This window comes from Pongo abelii, chromosome 4 (genome assembly GCF_028885655.2).
Source record: "Pongo abelii isolate AG06213 chromosome 4, NHGRI_mPonAbe1-v2.0_pri, whole genome shotgun sequence".
In the NCBI taxonomy this organism is placed as follows: Eukaryota; Metazoa; Chordata; class Mammalia; order Primates; family Hominidae; genus Pongo; species Pongo abelii.
Genome location: NC_071989.2, coordinates 14,746,435 through 14,766,496, shown reverse-complemented (window position 1 = coordinate 14,766,496; position 20,062 = coordinate 14,746,435). Strand labels below are relative to the sequence as shown.

Below are 20,062 nucleotides of genomic sequence, written 5' to 3'. Positions count from 1 at the left end.
AATCATTCCTCTTTCTCTCTGTCTCCAAACTATTAAGCCACAGAGCTGAGGACCCTGTAAGGACTGTGGGTACGGTTGGCCTTGACTTCCTGTCACAGGTCCTCAAAAATGCACCAGGTGACTTTTTCCTTTCGAAACAGAAGGTCAAGTGCGCAATCAGAGTTTTTGGTCAGTATCTCATTCCTCCTGTACCCTGACTTCCTGCACCTCTTATAGAGTCAATGAATTCAAAGACTGGAAGAATGGGAGAAGTATAAAAAGACCTTGCTTCATTTGCCCTTTCAGGAGTCAAGTGAAAGTTTAGCTCAAATTGTTTCATCACCAGAACACCAAACTGAATTCATTCCACTATTCTTTTTGTGGTAGTCACCAATCTGAATAGAACACACACACACACACACACACAAACAACAACAAATAATAAAATAATATGAAAACAACGGACAAGCAAGCATGGATGGCCACAGTAAATGTTTCAAACAGCACATTCCCAGCTTCAAATGAACGTACCTTAAGGACAATTTTATTATCTGAAGTTGGTGTTCTCCCCACCCACAATGCAAATTTGCAAGGGTCTCCTTCAACATGTTCTGTGACACCCAACTCTGAGGTCTGGATAAAAAGACAATTATACAATTAGATGACAGTAAAATTCTAGAAGGATGCAGAACAGAGACCAAGGAAACAGGTTTTGGTTACTTGTGGCCATGTTAGGTTGTAAGAACATCGCTAGTGATCTCAGCTCTCATGTGAGTTATAATGAGGACATTGTGTTCTTAGGCTACAGGTGACTGGTTTCATCCTTCACTTCCTGTGAGTGTCTCTTACTGGAGACCCCAATGCAGGTCAACGAGCAAAAAATTCAGGGGAAGGAAACCAACATGTGAAAATCCTACTATCTGACAATCAAGATTTGACTATTTGCAATCTTACAAGCAACAAACTGCAAAATGAGTCTTTCCTGATTGCAAAAGGGCTGCCACCATGTTCTCTTCAGTATTAATGACGCAGCTTCCCAGAGGGCAAATGATGTTTTAACAGCTTAGTTATTTTCCAATTTCTTTATCAATAGCATTAGCTTTTAGTATTTCATCAATAATTTTAATGGCTAAGAGGCAAAATCCCTCTGTAATATATGCAGAACATGGAAGCATGCAGAGAAAGGTCAATAGCTTCAGCCCCTCCCCCACAGTCAAGGTCCCCCTGATGCATTCTCCACCCCAGCAAAGGAAGTGATTCATCATCCAGAGCTCCAGAGGTAGCCTCTGAGGGAATCTTAACTTCCAAAAGATAAATTAAGTGAAGACGTATTGGCTGCTAAAACAGATGAGCTTGGTCTCTAAAGGCGGATTAAAGCCAGCTAATGAAATTACTAGCCAGCAACATAGCATTTTTTGCTTTCCAGTGAGAATGTGACCTAAAATGATGTCAGGCAAGCTGTGATCCAAAAGACGATCTCAAACACGACATAAGCCAAACAAAATGGTATGAAAACCATCAGTTGGAACCTGTGAATTCCAGATTATTACTCAGATGATTTCCATACTCGGGGACATTTTATTAGTTGAGGAATTTCATTATATATGGACATCACAAAAAGTATGATGTGTAAGTTGTCCAAATTGCAAACATCTACCAGTATTTATAAGAGATCTGCCATAAAGAAACCCACCTTTTTGGCATTTTCTGTTCTTTTCTGGATGATGATTCCTTCTTAGTGCAACCCAATCATCCCTTCTGCCTGGCCTTGCCCAGTGACCCTGCATGAATAAGCCTCTGAGAAACGGCCCACTAAGTTAGACGGAAGTACACTGGATCCAGAGACGATGCTGCCCTTGAGGAGGCTGGTAAGGCTAGCTAGTGGTCACAAAATGGCAGCAGGTATGTTGCTCTTGCCAAGAAGTACAATGACAGGTTACGAATTAAAATGCATCACTGGATCTGCCAAGCACTAAGGGGCAGCTGTCTCCACATAGCTGGGGCTGTGGATCTTTCAAACTGTACTTTGGCTTACGTATATTTTCTCTAATAATGACATTTCACTGTTATAAACAACCATAAATTTACTTATGCATTTATATTTCATACATTTATTTTTAATGAAAAAAACATCAAACCTCAGCATGGTAAGTCTACAGTGAGCCACCCAGTAAGGCTGTTTCCATATACTCCAATGTTTATGGTTGAAAATTAATTATAATAAGAACTTAGTCATAGATATGATTATTTTATTTATAAAGCAGTTAATCACACCGGAGATAAATGATTTCACTTATGAAATGCTTTCTTATCCTGCAGTTATACGATACGGGATTTAAGAAAAGCAAGTTTCCTAAGTCTATAAACTCCAGAGCACCCTCTAGTGGACTTAGAGGGGCAAATAATTTCACTGAAGATGAAAACCCTACCGCAATTCAGACTTGAACATTTCAGGACAGATTGGGAGGTTAAACTGAAGACGATGAACAATTCTTCTCTACCTACAAAAAGACTGCAATTGTGTTACCTTTAGACTTACAATTCTGAACGCCTATACTTACAAACAATTTGCTTTTGTAAAGGTACTTGCTTCTCCCACTGGAATCTTTCACTTCTTTACTAAATACTAAGGACATTTCAAAAAGGAAGAGATGCCGTTCTCGACCCTTTCGAATTAAGGTTTTTGGGTCCCACACTTGGAAGGATTCCTGTAGGATGAGTTCTCCCTGAGACTCAATGTTTTCATCAAACCCTACAACATGAAAAAAGGGAGGCAAATCAATTTAAAAGAAAAATTAAAAATGATGCACAAGAAAGCATTAGTATTTTCAACATTTTAAAAATGCCCATCGACCAACCCTAGATAAGAATTTCCCATCTGATCCTGACTCGACACCACTGACCCATCCTACAGAGGATAATTCTTCCTAACACACCACTTTACATTTATTTTCCTTTGTTCAAAAACATTCTGCAATTCCTCATGGCTTTATTCTTTGAGTTCTATCCCTCTGGTGGGCCTTTGCAAGAGTTGAGATCTGGTTCCACCCTCTACTTCTCTTCAGCTCTCTCCTGCAGCATCCCACCACATAAACCTCTTCCTCTGGAACAGTTCCGACTCTCCTCTAAGCCCCCACCTACTTCCCAGCCTCGGTCTTGATTCTCTCTGCTTCCTCAGCCCAGAGCATCCTTCCCAGACATTCTGCTCAGGTCCAGCCTTTCTTCAAGGACCTGTCCTGGTCTTGCTTCTTGGAGAAGTCCCTGGCTGCCCATGCTTGGTGCACCCTCCCTCCTCTGAATGTGACATTCTGCACGTGAATCAGTCGTGCTCTGGACTACACTACTGCTCCTCTCTTCATGGAAGTGGCCTGCTTTATCACCTGGTTATGAAGCCACCAGTGCTTAGTAAAACCAGCCCTGGGGCAGAGGCTGCCCATTACCTCCTGACTTCCACTCTCTTTTTTCTCTCATAGTAGAAGCTCCCACTAGGGCTGCTCAAAATAAGCACTCCATCCCCCAGCCCTATGCACAGTTAAAAGCAGCTCGGGTACCTACGCTCTGGGCAAGTGAGCACAGTAGCAGGTACCACTGCTAGTGCCTGCCCATCTCCAGTTTCCTCCCTGACCTTCTTCCCCACTTCCTGCTAAATGGAATGTTGGCATGGTCTTGAAACACCCTGGGCCTAGCCAGTCAGAAAAACAACTAGAATGGAGAGAAACTAGCTGGAACACAGCCTGAGTCCTGGATGACATCATGAAGGGCTGCCATACCAGATCAGCATTTTATATCAGAGAAAGAAAAATCTGTTTTGCTTGGCCTCTGAGTTTTGGGTCTTATTACCCACAGCAGCACCTATGTTCAGTGTTACCCATAAAGACACAGGCTAGCAAATGCATTTGGGGCAGGATTATAACTTACTCTGTGTAGCCTGGCAAGAACCAAGCTTTGCACCACAGGAAGAGCTTTCTTAAACAGAGGCATTTATGGAAATTATAATTGCTATAATTTTGAAACATATTTATCTAATTTTCTCTTTACCATGTTACACACCAAATTCAACGACACAAGGAAATGTCTGGTGCCTACTATGTTCCAGGCTCTAGCAAGTGATGCAATGGATACAGAGATGAGGAAGCAACACATTCTTTTAAGGATTTTACAGTCCTGGGTTTTGATCCATCCATACACCCACCTACCCATCCATCTAACAGGGAGAGCAGGTGGCCCGCAGCAAGCGACACAAAGTACTACTGGAGTCCAGAGTGTGGAGAGGCTGTTTTCCAGTGAAGGGACCAGAAAACGCTTTCAATGAGTACAGAAGCATTTTATGTGTTCTTTAAGAAAAGCGATGACACCGATTCTTTAAGAAATGTTCTTAACCACTAGCATAGAGACATAAAGCTGGGATTTTTAGGGTTCAGGAAATCCATTTACAAACAGTGTCATTAGAAACTGCATAAATGCACACTGGGGTATGGAGGGTCTGTTACCTTCCAGCATGCTGAGGTGCATGGCGTCATTGGCTCGCTTCGGCACGCTGAGCATCACCTCCAGGCCATCTTTAATCTCTCCCTTTCCTTCCTCACAGCACGTCAGCAGCTCCTGCAAAGATAAACAACAGAAACTAGATAAAGACTGCAGAATGCTCTGCCAATGAGACCTTGGCAGAAACAGTTTATGAAAGCCCATGGCTTTCAAGATAAAAACAGAGTGTGGTCAACTGGGCATATGTTCTCATAGAAATGAACTACTACCTCTTTATCCAATGGATGGCAGGGTTTGTCCTGTTCTAATCAGAGTAAGCCAGATGTATTCACAGTTTAAGATGGAATTAATACACCTGTTAACAATCAAGCCTCAAAAATGATAAACACAGGCTGGGCGTGGTGGCTCATGCCTGTAATCCCAGCACTTTGGGAGGCTGAGGTGGGTGAATCACTTGAGGTCAGGAGTTTGAGATCCGCCTGGCCAACATGGTGAAACTCCGTCTCTACTTTAAAAGAAAAAAAAAAAAATTAGCTGGGCATGGTGGCGTGCGCCTGTAATCCCAGCTACTTGGGAGACTGAGGGAAGAGAATCACATGAACCTGGGTGCACCCTCCCTCTTTGATTGTGCCACTGCACAGCCTGGGGGACAGAGCAAGACTCTGTCTCAAATCAATCAATCAATCAATAAATAAAAATATTTAATTATTATGTAACACATGATCAGCTACTGGTTACAGCTGATGGCCATGCCAGGTCCAACTGTGCATTTACCACACAATCCCAGCGTGACTCTGCACCCTGGAGCCATGAATGCAACACCCCATCTAAACTGGACCAGCCAATCCACGCAGCAGAAACAGTAAATGCCGCATGAGTACTTACAGTCAAATGCATTTCCTTTTCACGTAGGATGTTTAGAAAAGCTCTAATGGTTGAATTACATCTCTCTGGGGAGCCCTATGTGTGTGATTACATTGCAGAGCTATTTAGAGAAACATCCGTTATTAAATGAATGATAGCAGGAACAGTAAGTTCACCTTCTGGTGCTCCAAGATACTTTCCTTTTTTTTTTTGAGGTGGAGTCTCACTCTGTCGCCCAGGCTGGAGTGCAATGGCACGATCTCAGCTCACTACAAGCTCTGCCTCCCAGATTCACGCCATTCTCCTGACTCAGCCTCCCGAGCAGCTGGGACTACAGGTGCCCGCCATCATGCCTGGCTAATTTTTTTTGTATTTTTAGTAGAGACGGGGTTTCACCGTGTTAGCCAGGATGGTCTTGATCTCCTGACCTTGTGATCCGCCCGCCTCGGCCTCCCAAAGTGCTGGGATTACAGCCAAGATACTTTCTTACCGGTGTATTAATAATTACTACCAGTCAGTAATAGCAACAGCAGTGTTGTGTGTCTTGGTAGTCAACAAAAGAGAGGTATGACACTGCAGCCAGCACTGGTCTCCCAGTGGCTGCTTGAGAGGAACTCAGCTGTCCGATGGGCACCTTCCCTCATCACCAGATGGTGTTTACCTGTGATTCTAAGCAGCATGGCAAACACTGCTCAAAAATGCAGTGTACTGAGCCTACTAACTGATAACTGGCAGAAAACCTTCCTTGTTGGGGAGCTTATTACTGTTCTCCTGAAGAACCTCTGGCAGCGTAAGGTGAGGTTTACAAATTTAAGCACCAGTTTAGCAGAACTACGTGCTGAAAATAAAATCCTTACATCTTGAGGACACTAAAAGGTAAACTGCCTTTGTAGAATTAGAAAGCAAAGGACAAATTTGAATATGAACAAATTAGCTTCCTGACTTATTTTGCATTCATAGTAACTACATATTTCTGCAGGGATGGTCACAAAATCACTTCATGGAATTTTGATATGAAAGTACTGGAGAGCTTTTCCAACTGAAAAATCCCATAATAGTGTCACTTTCACAAAACAACATAGCCACTTATCACAGTCTCTAGATTTTTCTTACTAACAAAAAGGGTAAAGAAGAGTTTCAGGCATTCGTAACTCCATCTTCTAAATTTCTTTTGTATCTAGACAAATTACATAATAACTTCCCGTTGTTGAGCCTAGGACAGTACCTGGAACACGGCAGGATTCATAGAATACCATCACTGGGATGAATGCATGGTTTTTACATTTTAATGCTTAATAACATTCACCAGCTGAGAAAAATGGTATGCTAAACATTACCAGACAAAAGCTGTCAATTTTTATGTAGTCAAGGAAATGTGTACTGATATATAATACATTTTGTGACAACTCTTAGCACAAATTCTAAGTTTTGTTTACCTTTCTATTGTCAAGACTAATCGCTATTGTTTTCTTAAATGTGATTTTAATTACAGTCATTCACAACTAATAAAAAGCAGAGGTCAGCCTGACTCCAATACTTGTGATCTATATGAACAAGGTGTGCCGTGAGGGGTGTGACATCAGGGACAAGCAACAAGACAGAGGAAGCCTCCTGGGCGTGGGTTCTCCATGGCTTCAGTGGAAGCCCTGGGCATCAGCCAGATCTGTGTTTAGAGCTGAGCCTGTTAACAGATGTGAGTGATGATTCTGGGCACACTCCTTACAGTCTGAGGCTAGTTTCCATTCCTGCAGACTAGCATTGTTGGGAGGTCAACATACGCAAAGCATACCAAAGTACACCATGCCTAGCCCGCAGCCAGCAAGCCACAGCTGGGAACTAAGGGTACTAAAATATCAAGAACTGATGATTTCTCATTTTATGTTTAGGGTCAGTCAGTACAGTTCAGATGCATAATCATGACACACGCTCTCATTTAATTCCTGCAATGAGAAATTAGGCAATGCAATAAATACTAATGAATTAAAAAGTAAAATTAATTGACTAGGTGTTTCAAAAAATTCAGGGTAATTATATAAATATACAGTAAATGTCAAAATAATAATACATAATTCATAAAATTTCACAGGCTGAAGATGCATTATACATACTTTTAAAAGGAGCTGATACTTCGTTATTCGCTGAACCGGTTTAATAAGGTAGGAAGAAATGGAATTGGCTAATCCATGTCGCTGCTGTATCTCCTGTATTAAAACCAAACAAGAAACAAGCCTTATCGTAGGGCTACACTATTAAATCATGGCCATAAGAGACATTACTTTTCCAAATACTATACCAGACAACTGTTTAATCATGCTGAAATAATAAAGTTTCCTTTTTCTAAGAGGCTTTTAGCGTATTAACACAAACTTCTTTGCTTTTAAAATGTTGCTTCTGGAGGGGAAGGGGTATTTTGGAGCAGGAGGATCTACATTACTGTTCAGTCGCACGTTTAATGCCATGATTTGCACTTTGCATTTTGTAATTATGTCCTTTACATGCAACGATCTGCTGGCTGGCTGTATCCCTTGCTGTGAAGACAGGCCCTGTCTGTGCTACTCACCACTTTACGCTAGCACCTAGCACAGAGCTTAGGGTTAAATAAGCACCATATAGATGTTCAATAACACTTGTTACTGGTAAGAAGCATAATCAAAGGTTATCAGATAGCCTGGAGAACAGAGGAAGCTGTAGCAGAAAGCCTCTAAAAAAAATAAACCAACTGTACAATGAATACTGAAAGCATATAAATTGTGAAATCTCTCAGGAATGATTTCTCTTATTCTTGAAGATATGTTTTAGGGCATAAGGGCTTCTTTTTAAGTTCTGGGATACGTGTGCAGAACGTACGGGTTTCTTACATAGGTGTACATGTGCCACGGTGGTTTGCTGCACCCATTAACCTGTCACATACATTAAGTATTTCTCCTAATGCTCTCCCTCTCCTAGACCCCCATCCCCCAACAGGCCCCAGTGTGTGATGTTCCCCTCCCTGTGTAATGTGTTCTCATTATTCAACTCCCACTTATGAGTAAGAACATGCGGTGTTTGGTTTTCTGTTCTTGAGTTAGTTTGCTGAGAATGATGGTTTCCAGGTTCATCCACGTCCCTGCAAAGGACAAGAACCCATCCTTTTTTTTTTTTTTTGGAGACAGAGTCTTGCTCTGTCACCCAGGCTGGAGCGCAGTGGCGCGATCTTGGCTCACTGCAAGCTCCGCCTCCCGGGTTCACGCCATTCTCCTGCCTCAGCCTCCCAAGTAGCTGGGATACAGGCGCCCGCCACCATGTCCGGCTAATTTTTTGTATTTTTAGTAGAGACGGGGTTTCACCGTGTTAGCCAGGATGGTCTCAATCTCCTGACCTCGTGATCTGCCCGCCCTGGCCTCCCAAAGTGCTGGGATTACAGGTGTGAGCCACCATGCCCGGCCCAAACCCATCCTTTTTTATGACTGTGTAGTATTCCATGGTGTGTATGTGCCACATTTTCTTTATCCAGTCTATTATTGATGGGCATTTGGGTTAGTTCCAACTCTTTGCTATTGTGAACAGTACCGCAATAAACATGCGTGTGCATGTGTCTTTATAGTAGAACGATTTATAATCCTCTGGGTATATACCCAGTAACGGGATTGCTGGGTTAAATGGCATTTCTGGTTCTAGATCCTTGAGGAATCGCCACACTGTCTTCCATAATGGTTGAACTAATTTACACTCCCACCACCAGTGTAAAAGCATTCCTATTTCTCCACAGCCTCACTAGCATCTGTTGTTTCCTGACTTTTTAATGATCGCCATTCTAACTGGTGTGAGATAGTATCTCATTGTGATTGATTTGCATTTCTCTAATGACCAGTGATGATGAGTTTTTCATATGTTTTTTGGCTGCATAAATGTCTTCTTTTGAGAAGTGTCTGTTCATATCCTTCGCCCAGTTTTTGATGGGTTTTTTTTTTCTTGTAAATTTGTTTAAGTTCATCGTAGATTCTGGATATTAGCTCTTTGTCAGATGGATAGACTGCAAAAATTTTCTCCCATTCTGTAGGTTGCCTGTTCACTCTGATGATAGTTTCTTTTGCTGGGGCATAAGGGTGTCTAAAATGGCTTTGATTCCAAACATTAAATGTGTTATGTGCTCTCACTGTTTAAGTGAAATACTTAATACTAAAATATTTCTAACTCCATATACAGGTGCTGAATTTCGTCTGATGGCAAAGACCTAGAATCATGTGAAATATTAAAAAGAAAAGGCCACTTCGGCCTGGGAGAAGGCTTCCTATTTACAAAGGCAGTGATGTGTAATGCGTAATGTAATGGTCAAGACAATGACAATTAAAATAGGGTCATCTACAGGTAGGGCTTCATCTCAAAGATAGAAACTGAAAAGTTTATTCTACTTCCCCAGACTTTCAGATAAGAGCTGATGATCCCACCTGTCCATGCACAAGTGTAAAGACAGAAAATAAGTCCAACATCCTCACAACCTTATGCAGCAAACTATGCACACTATTCAATAGCACCTTATCCTTCAATCAAAATGTATTGGCACATATTTGACCAAATTCTGGAAACCCCGAAAGCACTCTGTGTATCACGTTCTAAAGCTCCATCCCTTTTGTGCTGAATAAACCGCTGCAACAGCTTTCAAAACACAGATGACCTGTATCTACGTTTACTCCATGAGAACACAATTAGTTAACCTTCTAATTATCCTAGTTGTTATGGCACTATTTGTAAAACTTTACTGGTAGGTTGTTTCTGAAAATCCATAACATGATGAAATTAAAATAGGAAAAATAAAAACATTCACATTTATTTTTGTTTTACTGAGGGGGAAAAGAAGCTTAATAGTTTATGCCTTCTGTGTACAGTATTACAGGTGAAAAAATGTATTGAATATAAATAGTAATTATATTATAAATGATTGAATATAAATAATAACATACACACACACACAAACATATATCTGTATATTACAATCTGAGTTTCTTACAGATATAAGGCTTCCAGTATTTGTGTAGGATCTTTTAAAAACAGAAGACAATAGAAGAATAGCCCAGTATAAACATGATAGGTAAAAATGAAAATATTGTACTATCAATTAGCTGAAAGTTATGAGTAATGCTGCATTTTATGTACACAACTTGGAAAATTATGGTCTCTTTAGGAATCTATTACTTACGTCAAAATAGGACCCTGCATGTTCCAATATCAGCTGAGTAGAATCAGGTTTATTTTTGCAATATGTGACATACATCTGAAACTTGTCTGCCTGTAAGCCAAAAAAAAAAAAAAGATCTCATTTAAACCATAACAAGTCAACGCATGATAAACTTTCATACAGAAAAGAAGCAGTATGGATAATGGAAATTTAAGCCTCAAGTTGAAGAGACCTTATTTTAAAAAGAAAGCTACTAAAATAAGAAACACATCGTTCTGACAGTATGCAGCTGCAGCAGCCTCCCTGACTCCAGCACGTCAGGCTGAGCACCTGTCCTCTCTTTCCACAGCGGCGCGTGCAGACCTGGCTGTGGGCTTTGGACAGCATGACCGCACGTTCACCTGTCTGCCTCCCCTCTAGACTGGATGATCCCCCAGAAGGACTAGGAACTCACCTATCAGCAAATCCCCAGGGTCAGGCGGAGGCCTGGCACACTAAATATTCTATTTCAAACCATCACCAGGGCCAATAAAAAAAACTCACTCCACAAAAACAATTAGTTGAAGAATGCAATTCTTTGAGGTAAAGTCTATTTCTCTGAAAGCATGGATATGAGCAGAAGATGGTGACTTAAAGGAAATGAAGACCATCCCTCCTAACTTCCTTCAACGCCACCTAATAGCTGGGAGAGAACAAACGGTTGAGGTTTCATTACCCAAGTAACAAAACAATGTCCAACATCCTCTGGCAACTGTTCATATTTTTCCAGCTCCTTTAGGAATATGCTGCAAAGAATAAAAATGGTATCATATTATAAAGGTGTTTTAAAACATTTTACTAGTGAGATATGCCAGAAATTGAGAAATCTGTTTCCCCTAAAGAATGAACAAAACATGTAGCTCTTAACTAGGGTAAGTTATTGTGACTTTCAAACAGCTAGCCAGTTTAGCTTTCAAACACTTTCTAACAAATTTATTTCTGGGAAAGTGCTAGTGTGTTCACTGAGGATATACTTTAGAGATGTAATAAATATTTGGCTGAAGACCCATTTGGTCTTTTCTGCCTTCTGCTGAGCAGTGAGGGGACTGCGCTCTCGCTGACCCCAGCATCATCTCATCACAGGCCACCTAAAGGAGCTTCTGCTGCCGCTGCTTTAACAATATTAAAAGAGAATCATGTACCTCCTGTGGTCAATGGAAAGTGCATTTTATTTTGGTCAGAATACACTTCTGTTGCTTCTTCAGTTCCTATCTCTTACTATAAGACAGCAAACAGCACAGGCCCACAGTCCCAAGGGGGCTCCACTGTCTCTCAACCCTCAGAAGTAAAGTCACAGGGCACCTGACGGCTCGGCTTCAGAGAAATTAAGCTTCCTATAAAAATATTTTCATAGTTTTCCTGATCTTATTTCTGTAGAAGATAAGTACAAACATAAAGTTGAGTCTGTATTAAAAGAATTTCTAGAATGTCAGTCTTTTTGGAGAAAGACTGATAGGCTTCATTCGGATGGCAACAAAATCACTGAAATCTGCTTAATTCAACAGGAATGGTTCATTTCTTGTGATGAAACTTCAGCATGTGGATTTCAAGAGTAACTGTTCCCAAAGAAAAAGCCACTCACTTATTATGAAATTCGTAGATTTCCTGCATGTTTCCGAAGATGATGAGTTCTTTGTTCACAATGCCAGGTGGAATCTCTTCCACGCCACTGGTCATTTCCCACAGGTAGGTCTGGCCGAGAGGGAAACAGGGATTAGACAAAAATAAACACTGCATTTTCAAGAAACAGCTATTTCTGACATCTGTAAATACACAGAGTTAATGTATAAATGAAAGTATAACTGAGGACTGGACCCTTTTACAAAACATAAAAAACCCTTCTAAAAGTGGCCCTCAGTTGCTGTTAATACTTGAGAAGAGTTCCTATACTTTTCAACTCTAAAATTATTCCCAGCTTCAAATTTTGGAATTAACCTACTCCACAAGTACAACCAATATTCCTGATACCACTGAGTATTAGTTGCCAGTCATCATTAGTGGGCACATTTCTCTGAAGCTGCTGTACAATTCTATGCAAAGAGAGTGTCACCCAGGCTATCATGTGGTAAACAGAATGAGAGGATTAACGCTGTATCATCTCTGTAATGAGTGAAAAACAAACCTAGAACTCTACAGAAGTGCAGAAACACAAAACCGGCTGCTGAAGCATACTTTACGTTTAAAAAAATGACAGAAAAAAATTGTGATTATTCTAAGGACTACCAACAGGTAAGAATAAAATAGCAAGCTTATGCTCAATCTAAATAAACAAGCAAAAAAAATAAAAACTTACTTACATCCATACATTCCCGGAGGTCTCTTACATAAGCCTTTTCAGTTTGAATGAGCTCAGCCATTATGAACCTTAAAGAGAGGAAGACAGTGAGGAGTACAGTCAGGGTGCAGCTTACTTCACTGTCTACTTTTATGGATTTATGAAATAACAGAGTGGGTCTAAAAGTATTAGTCTTAGATTGATCATTTTGGACAGGTGAATCACAAATAGAACAGTATCCACCCGCTAATTCAAAGGGGAAAAAAAGATTTCTGCACACATTTTATTGAGGTACCGACAGATCAGGGTTTCTCGACCTGGCACTGTGGACATTTGGGGCCAGGTAACTCTGCTGTGGGGCTGTCTTCTGCACTGGAGAGTGCTCAGCAGCTTCCCACTAGAGGCCAACAGCACTCCCTCGCCCTCCCCACTGTGACAACCAAAGTGTCCCCTCACACTGGAGACGAAACTGCCAATTAAGAACCACTGGATTAGAGCACTCTTTTTTATTTATATAGAGTTTACTAACTGGCAACTTTTACACAACTAAATTTGTTTTAGGTGTGATAAAAACTATTAATTTCCTCTCCTTAGTAACACTATCTATTAATGACAATTCATGAACGCCACATGAAACACAGGCACAGGGATAAAAACTAGATGTTGTTTCTGAACCAGGTGATAAGAGGACAGTGAACCCAGCGAAGTCTGTGCTGACACAACTAAGTCCACCCAGAGCAACAAAAAGCCTGGGTGCCATGTGACTTCAAAGCATACACAGAAGCATGTCTGTCCAAATGACATTCTCTTCACTTTTCCAGTGAATCCTGGTAGATTCTGAAAGACTGGCTTACTCTTTCCTGCGGGCAGATTTCCGCTTCTCTTCATTAAGTTCATGAGCAGCATCTCGAAGTTTCACCTCTGAGCCAGGGATACTGGCTGGAATGATATCTAGCTGGAGACTTTTACTCTGTGGAATAAGAGAGCCAATGAACTCAGTTAATTAAATCAGCAGAGAGGGCGTTAGGAAGAAGACCATAATTTATTCAGTTTGCACAAGGCCATTTACCGATTTGTTGGAATCTGAAGAAATCCCCAGGGCTTTTTCCAAAGAGGTCCTGTACTTCTCCATCCGCAGAGAGAAATCTCTGTACCTCTTATCCACAGCAGTAACACATTTTTTTATCTCTGCCGCATGGGCATGACCTTTTTCACAAAAGCCATCAGCCAGCTGTATCAATAGCTTCACTCTCTCTTTGGTTTGCTGCAAAAAACAACAGGAAAGTATTGTGAGGCAAATGAACCCGACTGCCAGAAACCTGAAACACAGTGGCGACTTGCCTCCAACTCTGAGCTCTGAACAGGAAAACCGGCCGATGGTAGAAATTGAGACCAAAGCCCCAGGTCCACCCACTCCATCTCCCGGATTCCTGACCAGCTATCTCTCCTCAGCTCTTCCACAATGAATGGCATTTTTATGACCTCAAAGAAGAAACTTAGACTATTTTTCAGCAACGTCTTCATCTAGGAGGTGCTTAGTAAAAACGTGTAGAATGGATGCGTGAAGGAATGTATGCGAAGAACGCGGTCTTCACAATGCTGCTACTCTCCTCAAAGCCGCTGAGCAAAGACAGCTCCTCACTCTATGCATGTTTACTCTTTGTGCCCAACTGGACCCACGGCTCTTTCAGGGCAAGCAGCCATCTGACTTTTTGGTTTTCCTGAAGCATGTGTGGCCACGGCTGTCCCCACAGCAGGCACTCAACAAAATTCCTCGTGAAGCTCCCCTGCGTCATGTTGATTGCTTTTTTAACTCTTAGAAAATGTGAAGGAAAATTTACTAGTCAGGAAATTATCTATATAGAGGTACTGTAAATTTTGTTTCCCTGTTTGAGAGCTCTCTCTAAAATTATTCTAGTTTATATGTACACAGAAAAGATCTTTCATTAAGTTAAGCATAATTTATTATTTTTCACAGAGATACACGGACAACCATACAACAACTAATATATACCATTTGGCAACCTCACTCAACTCTGACTTCTCAACAGCTCTCTCTCTTCACATCCATTTCGATAGTTATTACTATTAGGCTTCCTTTGTTATAGTGTTTTCAAATAAGTGAGTTACTCCTCTTCTATGGAAACTGCTATTCTGCGTTAAGCTTTAACTAGAAAATCTTTTTAACACATATTCAGAAAACTGACTTTAAAAATCCCTAAAAGAAAGAAGGTCAGAGTTCAAAACCCAGATAAATGATCTTAGCCTGTAAAATCAAAGTTCTAAGCCATAATTCACTGGGTAACCTGTGAAGTCAGCTGTCAAGATCTTCTAGACTCTACACAAATAACCCCAATACTCCAGCCAGCCCCTAGCCACCCAACAGCACCCCCATCCCCCAGCTGTGGCTCACCAACTCACCCCTCCAGGCCAGCACCCTCCTTGGGGCCTCTGCACTGGTGCTTCTGCCTGGAAAGCCACTCCCCCAGATATCCCTACGGCTCCTTCATGTCTCTACTCAAATAAACGCCACTCTCTTAGCGGGCCCTCCCTGGACCCCCTTAAACTGCAGCTCGCCTCCCTGCCTATTCTTCTGCTCTGCTGCTTCCCATAGCATGCGTGGCCTTCTGACAGAGGGTGCAAGTGATTTTTTATCATCGTCTGTCCTTCTCCTGTGTCCTTCTCCTGTGTCCTTTTTTATCATCGTCTGTCCTTCTCCTGTGAGAACGTCACCTTTACAGCCCAGAAATCTTTGCTTGTTTCGCTAACATCTCTTATATTGCCACAAGGGCCATCTGTAGAGGGCATTGTAAACTACCTGTATGTCTATCTTTAAGGGGTTAAGAAAACTATTGAGTGTTTTCAGTGATGGGGACACAGAAGTGAAGATAAAAAGATAATGCAGCTTGCCAAAATTAAATAAGAATTATTGAGCAACTGAATGGTGTGATAAAAACTAAGCACCATAAATCTGCTAACTTATGAACTTTAAAAATATCTCAGTATATTTTTACTTGCATTGGTATTTTTAAAATACATTTACAGGATTCAAAATTCCAAAGGTAAAAAAGATACAAAGTAAAAACTCTTCTCACCCCTCCTTCCACTGTCACCAGTTCCAACTACCAGCTTCTTGCTATCACTTCAGAGACATTTTATGTGCATGTACAAGCAAGTGCACAAATGTACATAAGTATTTTTCTCTCTCATATTTCTTACACATGTACTTGCATACAACAAACACTGCTCTGTATTAGCATTTTCTATTGAACAAATCCTAGTTGTCCTTCCTGATCAGAGCTAAAGTCTTCGCCTGTGTTTAGAGCTGGGTAATATTTCACTATATGGATGTGAACTGTATGGATGCACGTAAGTTAATGTCTCTCCACCAATAGGTCTCCGTGTTGTTTCCAAATTCCGTCTACCACGACAACAATGCAAGAAATCCATCAGTTGCGTGACCGGCGGTTAGACACGTGCCTGAGTGCTACTGCCGTAACACACGTTGTGAGACCTGGAACTGCTGGGGCAGACAGGAAATGCAGTGCGAGCAGGCAGGAGTGCGAGGGGGCAGGAAGATGCCGCCAGAGGCCTCTGAGGGGCTGCCCTGCTCCATTCCCCCAGCAACGGAACCTCGTCCACGCAGCATGGGGTCCACCTTTTTGATCTCGGCTAATCCACTGGGTGAAATGAACTCAGCGTGGTTTTGATGTATGCTTTTCTTATATTAAGTAAAGTTGATGATCTCATGGTGAAAGCCATTTATTCCCTTCCTATGACACATGTTTAATATCTTTCGTCCATTTTCTTGGTCTTTTTTTTCCTTATTGATCTGTAAAAGTTCTTTCTTACTGGGAAATCAGTCCTTTGTGATATGAGCTGCCTATATATCTTCTCTATTTGATTTTTAACTTTAGATGTTCCTTATGGTGGACTGTCTTGTGTAAAGTTTTACATTTTTTTGTGTAGGTGAATTTATTAACCTTTTCTTTCATGGGTTTGGATTTTGTGTCATTTAGACAAATTTCTCCATACGAGGATATAAAAAATATCCTGTTATTTCTTCTGGTGCTATTAGTACCACTGCTGATATTTAAATCTTCTTCTGGTATTTATCTCAGTATCAAGGTGAGATATAAATCCAACTTAATTTTTTTTCCAAAGCCATTTACCTTGGAAAACATCATTAAAAAAAAATTCTTACATCTTTTAAAGTGAGATATTATAAGGATTTTCATTCTTATTCTATTTGTTATCTCTAGAGATTGTTACAGTGCTTAAAAAGCACATAAACATTTTAACTGAACAACCTCATCTGTAGGCATAATCGAGGAACTGGAGAAAAATAAAAGCAAATTGAAGTCTTAAGTCCACAAGCTCAAGAGAGCTTTGCTTATCATGTTCTTAGACAGAAATTCAATGGTGTTAGACACTTTCTAACAAAGTAAGGCATTTGGCATTGTGGACGCTGGTGATTAGGACCATAGGAAGCCCTATGGGAAGAAGGCTGTGGCGTCAGTAAGGCAATGGCTTCCGGACCTCAGTGTGTGCAAAAATCATGTGGTGAGCTGTTCAAATGCTCATCCGCAGGCCTCACTCCAAGAGAGCCTACGTCACTAGGTTTGGAGTGAGGACAGAAATCTCTCTTAAATAAACACCCACAACCTGGATGCAGGTGGTGCCTGCAAGACCCGTGGAGAAATGACTGCACTGAGAGCTGCAAAGGGACTGAGCCGAGTCTCAGTGAGCAGGTGATGGGAGACTCTTGTTTAGCCTTCCAGCTTCATTTCCATCAACATTAAAAACATTATAACATCGTAACAAGTGCGCTGAAAGACTTTCCTTTCAGAGCTAAGAATTCTCTATACAGTAAAAGCAAAGTGGTTTCTTAGAAGATTCTAAGATCGGGTGACAGAAGGCAAGTGAGGGAGCCTCAGCTCATGATGAAAAATCAAAGGACATCTCCAAACACCAAAGCAGGTGTTTTCTGATTAAGGGAAAGGCAGTCAGAAACCAAAGAAAAAGATTGCTAAGAAAAGGAAAGGTGAGGGGTGTTCATTTCAAAATCTACCAGTTCCTCCTGGTATAACCAATTCAATAAACCCAACAAAAGAAACTGTTCTACATATTTAAGGATCAGAAAGGTCATATATCACTCACAATTTTAGACATTTCTTATAAAATACAAGAATAAAAATAAGCCTATCATTGCCCAATCTTTCAATAACCACACATCAAACTTGAGGAAAAGGAATATTCAGGAATGGAAAAATTCTTTCATATACACTTTATTAGTGGAGCAGGCCACCATGTTACTCAATTCCAGACAGTCATGTGTACATCACAGCCCCCACGCACGGCCCCTGGAGCTGGGCAGTGAGCAGGCTGTCTGGCCATACACAATGGCCTGCAGAGTGGAGCAGAGGTGAAAGATGGCAAATCTTAAATCTAGCTTTGAGTGTGGTATGTGATGTTAGGCATTTTCTTAATACCTTTATAATCAAACAATATTCAAACAAGCAAACATAGCTTGGGAGTTTAGGCACACACACCACCACGCCCAACTAATTAAAAAAAATTCTTTTTGTAGAGACAGGATCTTGTCATCTTGCCCAAGCTGGTCTCAAACTCCTGGCCTCAAGCGATCCTCCCACCTCAGCCTCCCTTGAGCTCAGGATGAAGAGGATCCCTTGAGCTCGGAAGTTTGAGGATGCACTGAGCCATTATGGTGCCACTGCATTCCAGCCTGGGTAACAAAGCAAGATCCCATGTCTAACACACACACACACACACACACAAGATCCCATGTCTAACACACACACACACACGCCCCTAAATACAGATCATATAATGTGCATAACTATTATTTAATATCTAAATATTAACAAAAAGTGAAAACTGTCCAACCAGGTGTGTATGTGCAGGAGGAAAAGCCATGATCCCTACCTGCAGGGGAAGGTGGGGCAGCCCTCCTTAGTGCTCATTGTGCCTCTGAGGGCGGCTACTGTCCCATGGTCCTGCGCCCTGCCCTCCCCCAGTGCTCACCACACCCCCACCCTGAGCCGGGTCTTCTTGCTGCGCCCCCCATGCCTGGTCTCTCTGCAGCCCTGCTTGCCTGTGTAAGCCTCCAGGATAGGAGCCGTGGAAAAGGAGAGAGCCCAGCACCTCAGGGCCGAGGGAAAGGAGAGCTTTGGGGACCAGGAGCACAGGGTGGCAAAGAAGAGCAGGAAGAGTCAGTAATAGTAACAGAAAACATAAACATGGACAAATAAACATAATACAAAGTAGCTGTCCTCTCTCTACATGACTGAAAAATTCCTGTTATGTTTTCAAAGCCAGGGTAGGGGCCACAGGAGATAACCAATCTTGCTACTTTATAGAAACATTTCTTTTTAACCAAAAATATTATCCCGCTTATCATTTATTTCCCACTCTTATACATTTGAAATAACTGTCAGATTTTTCCAAAAACTCAAAATCTGTCATCAACAATAGAGGTGCTTCAGAAAATACTACAAAGGATGTATACTCAGACTCTGAAAAACAACAACCCCACAGGTTGCAATGGTGACTTGAAAAGAGTCTCAAAACTGTTGTGAGCTCTTGGAAGGACTCAGCCTCTGCAGGTATAAGTCTTAATTGGGACAACATTCAGGTCAATATGCAGATTCTTATATTTTTCCTCATAAAGCCATATTTACTCACATATGGCATACGCCATAAAAATAATTTGATTTCATAATTTTATTTTTATTTTCAGGAGAAAAATGAAAATGCCTCAAGATTTAGACACCTCTGAACAAGCACTAACAGCGGCGATGACACAGACTCTGCCAACCATAAAACACAGACAACTGCAGGCTGAACTGAGCGTAAGCAACACGACTGTAACAGTTTTCACCATCTAAAGATTGTGAAACACCCCCAGGTGTAGGAAAGAAAACACCCCGAGAATACATAAAGGTCAACTTGGGGACACCAAATAGTGTTTCACAAAAATAGCAAGTCCTCGGAAAACGTCTTAGAGAAGTAAACAGGAAGGGGAAAGTGTAGAAGGGAATAATGGGAAGGACAAGGAAGAAAAGGAGAGAGATGGCGGTATTCACAGACATCAGAGGGACAAAGGACACAGATGAAGGGAGGAGGTGGAGGACATGGAGGGACACACGTGAACGGAAGGAGGAAGCATCCTCCAGTTAATGTGGAACAGCCCACTGGGTCATCCTTTTCTCCAATCTCATGAGGTATTTCTTTATGATATTTTT

General features: G+C 41.4%; 1 protein-coding gene across 7 annotated transcripts in view; it reads right to left on the bottom strand.

The window, feature by feature from the left end:
* TRIO (trio Rho guanine nucleotide exchange factor) overlaps positions 1–20,062 on the bottom strand; it is a 370,719-nt gene that overhangs the window by 113,204 nt on the left and 237,453 nt on the right. For all 7 annotated transcript variants that reach the window (XM_024247673.3, XM_063724059.1, XM_063724056.1 and 4 more), the window contains exons 22-31: positions 13,867–14,061; positions 13,652–13,767; positions 12,820–12,886; positions 12,105–12,214; positions 11,199–11,268; positions 10,505–10,594; positions 7,437–7,529; positions 4,470–4,581; positions 2,541–2,731; positions 511–612 (exon numbers count right to left, since the gene is read on the bottom strand). In XM_024247673.3, the coding sequence (XP_024103441.2) occupies positions 511–612; positions 2,541–2,731; positions 4,470–4,581; positions 7,437–7,529; positions 10,505–10,594; positions 11,199–11,268; positions 12,105–12,214; positions 12,820–12,886; positions 13,652–13,767; positions 13,867–14,061 (1,146 nt within the window). The remainder of the gene's footprint in view (positions 1–510; positions 613–2,540; positions 2,732–4,469; positions 4,582–7,436; positions 7,530–10,504; positions 10,595–11,198; positions 11,269–12,104; positions 12,215–12,819; positions 12,887–13,651; positions 13,768–13,866; positions 14,062–20,062) is intronic.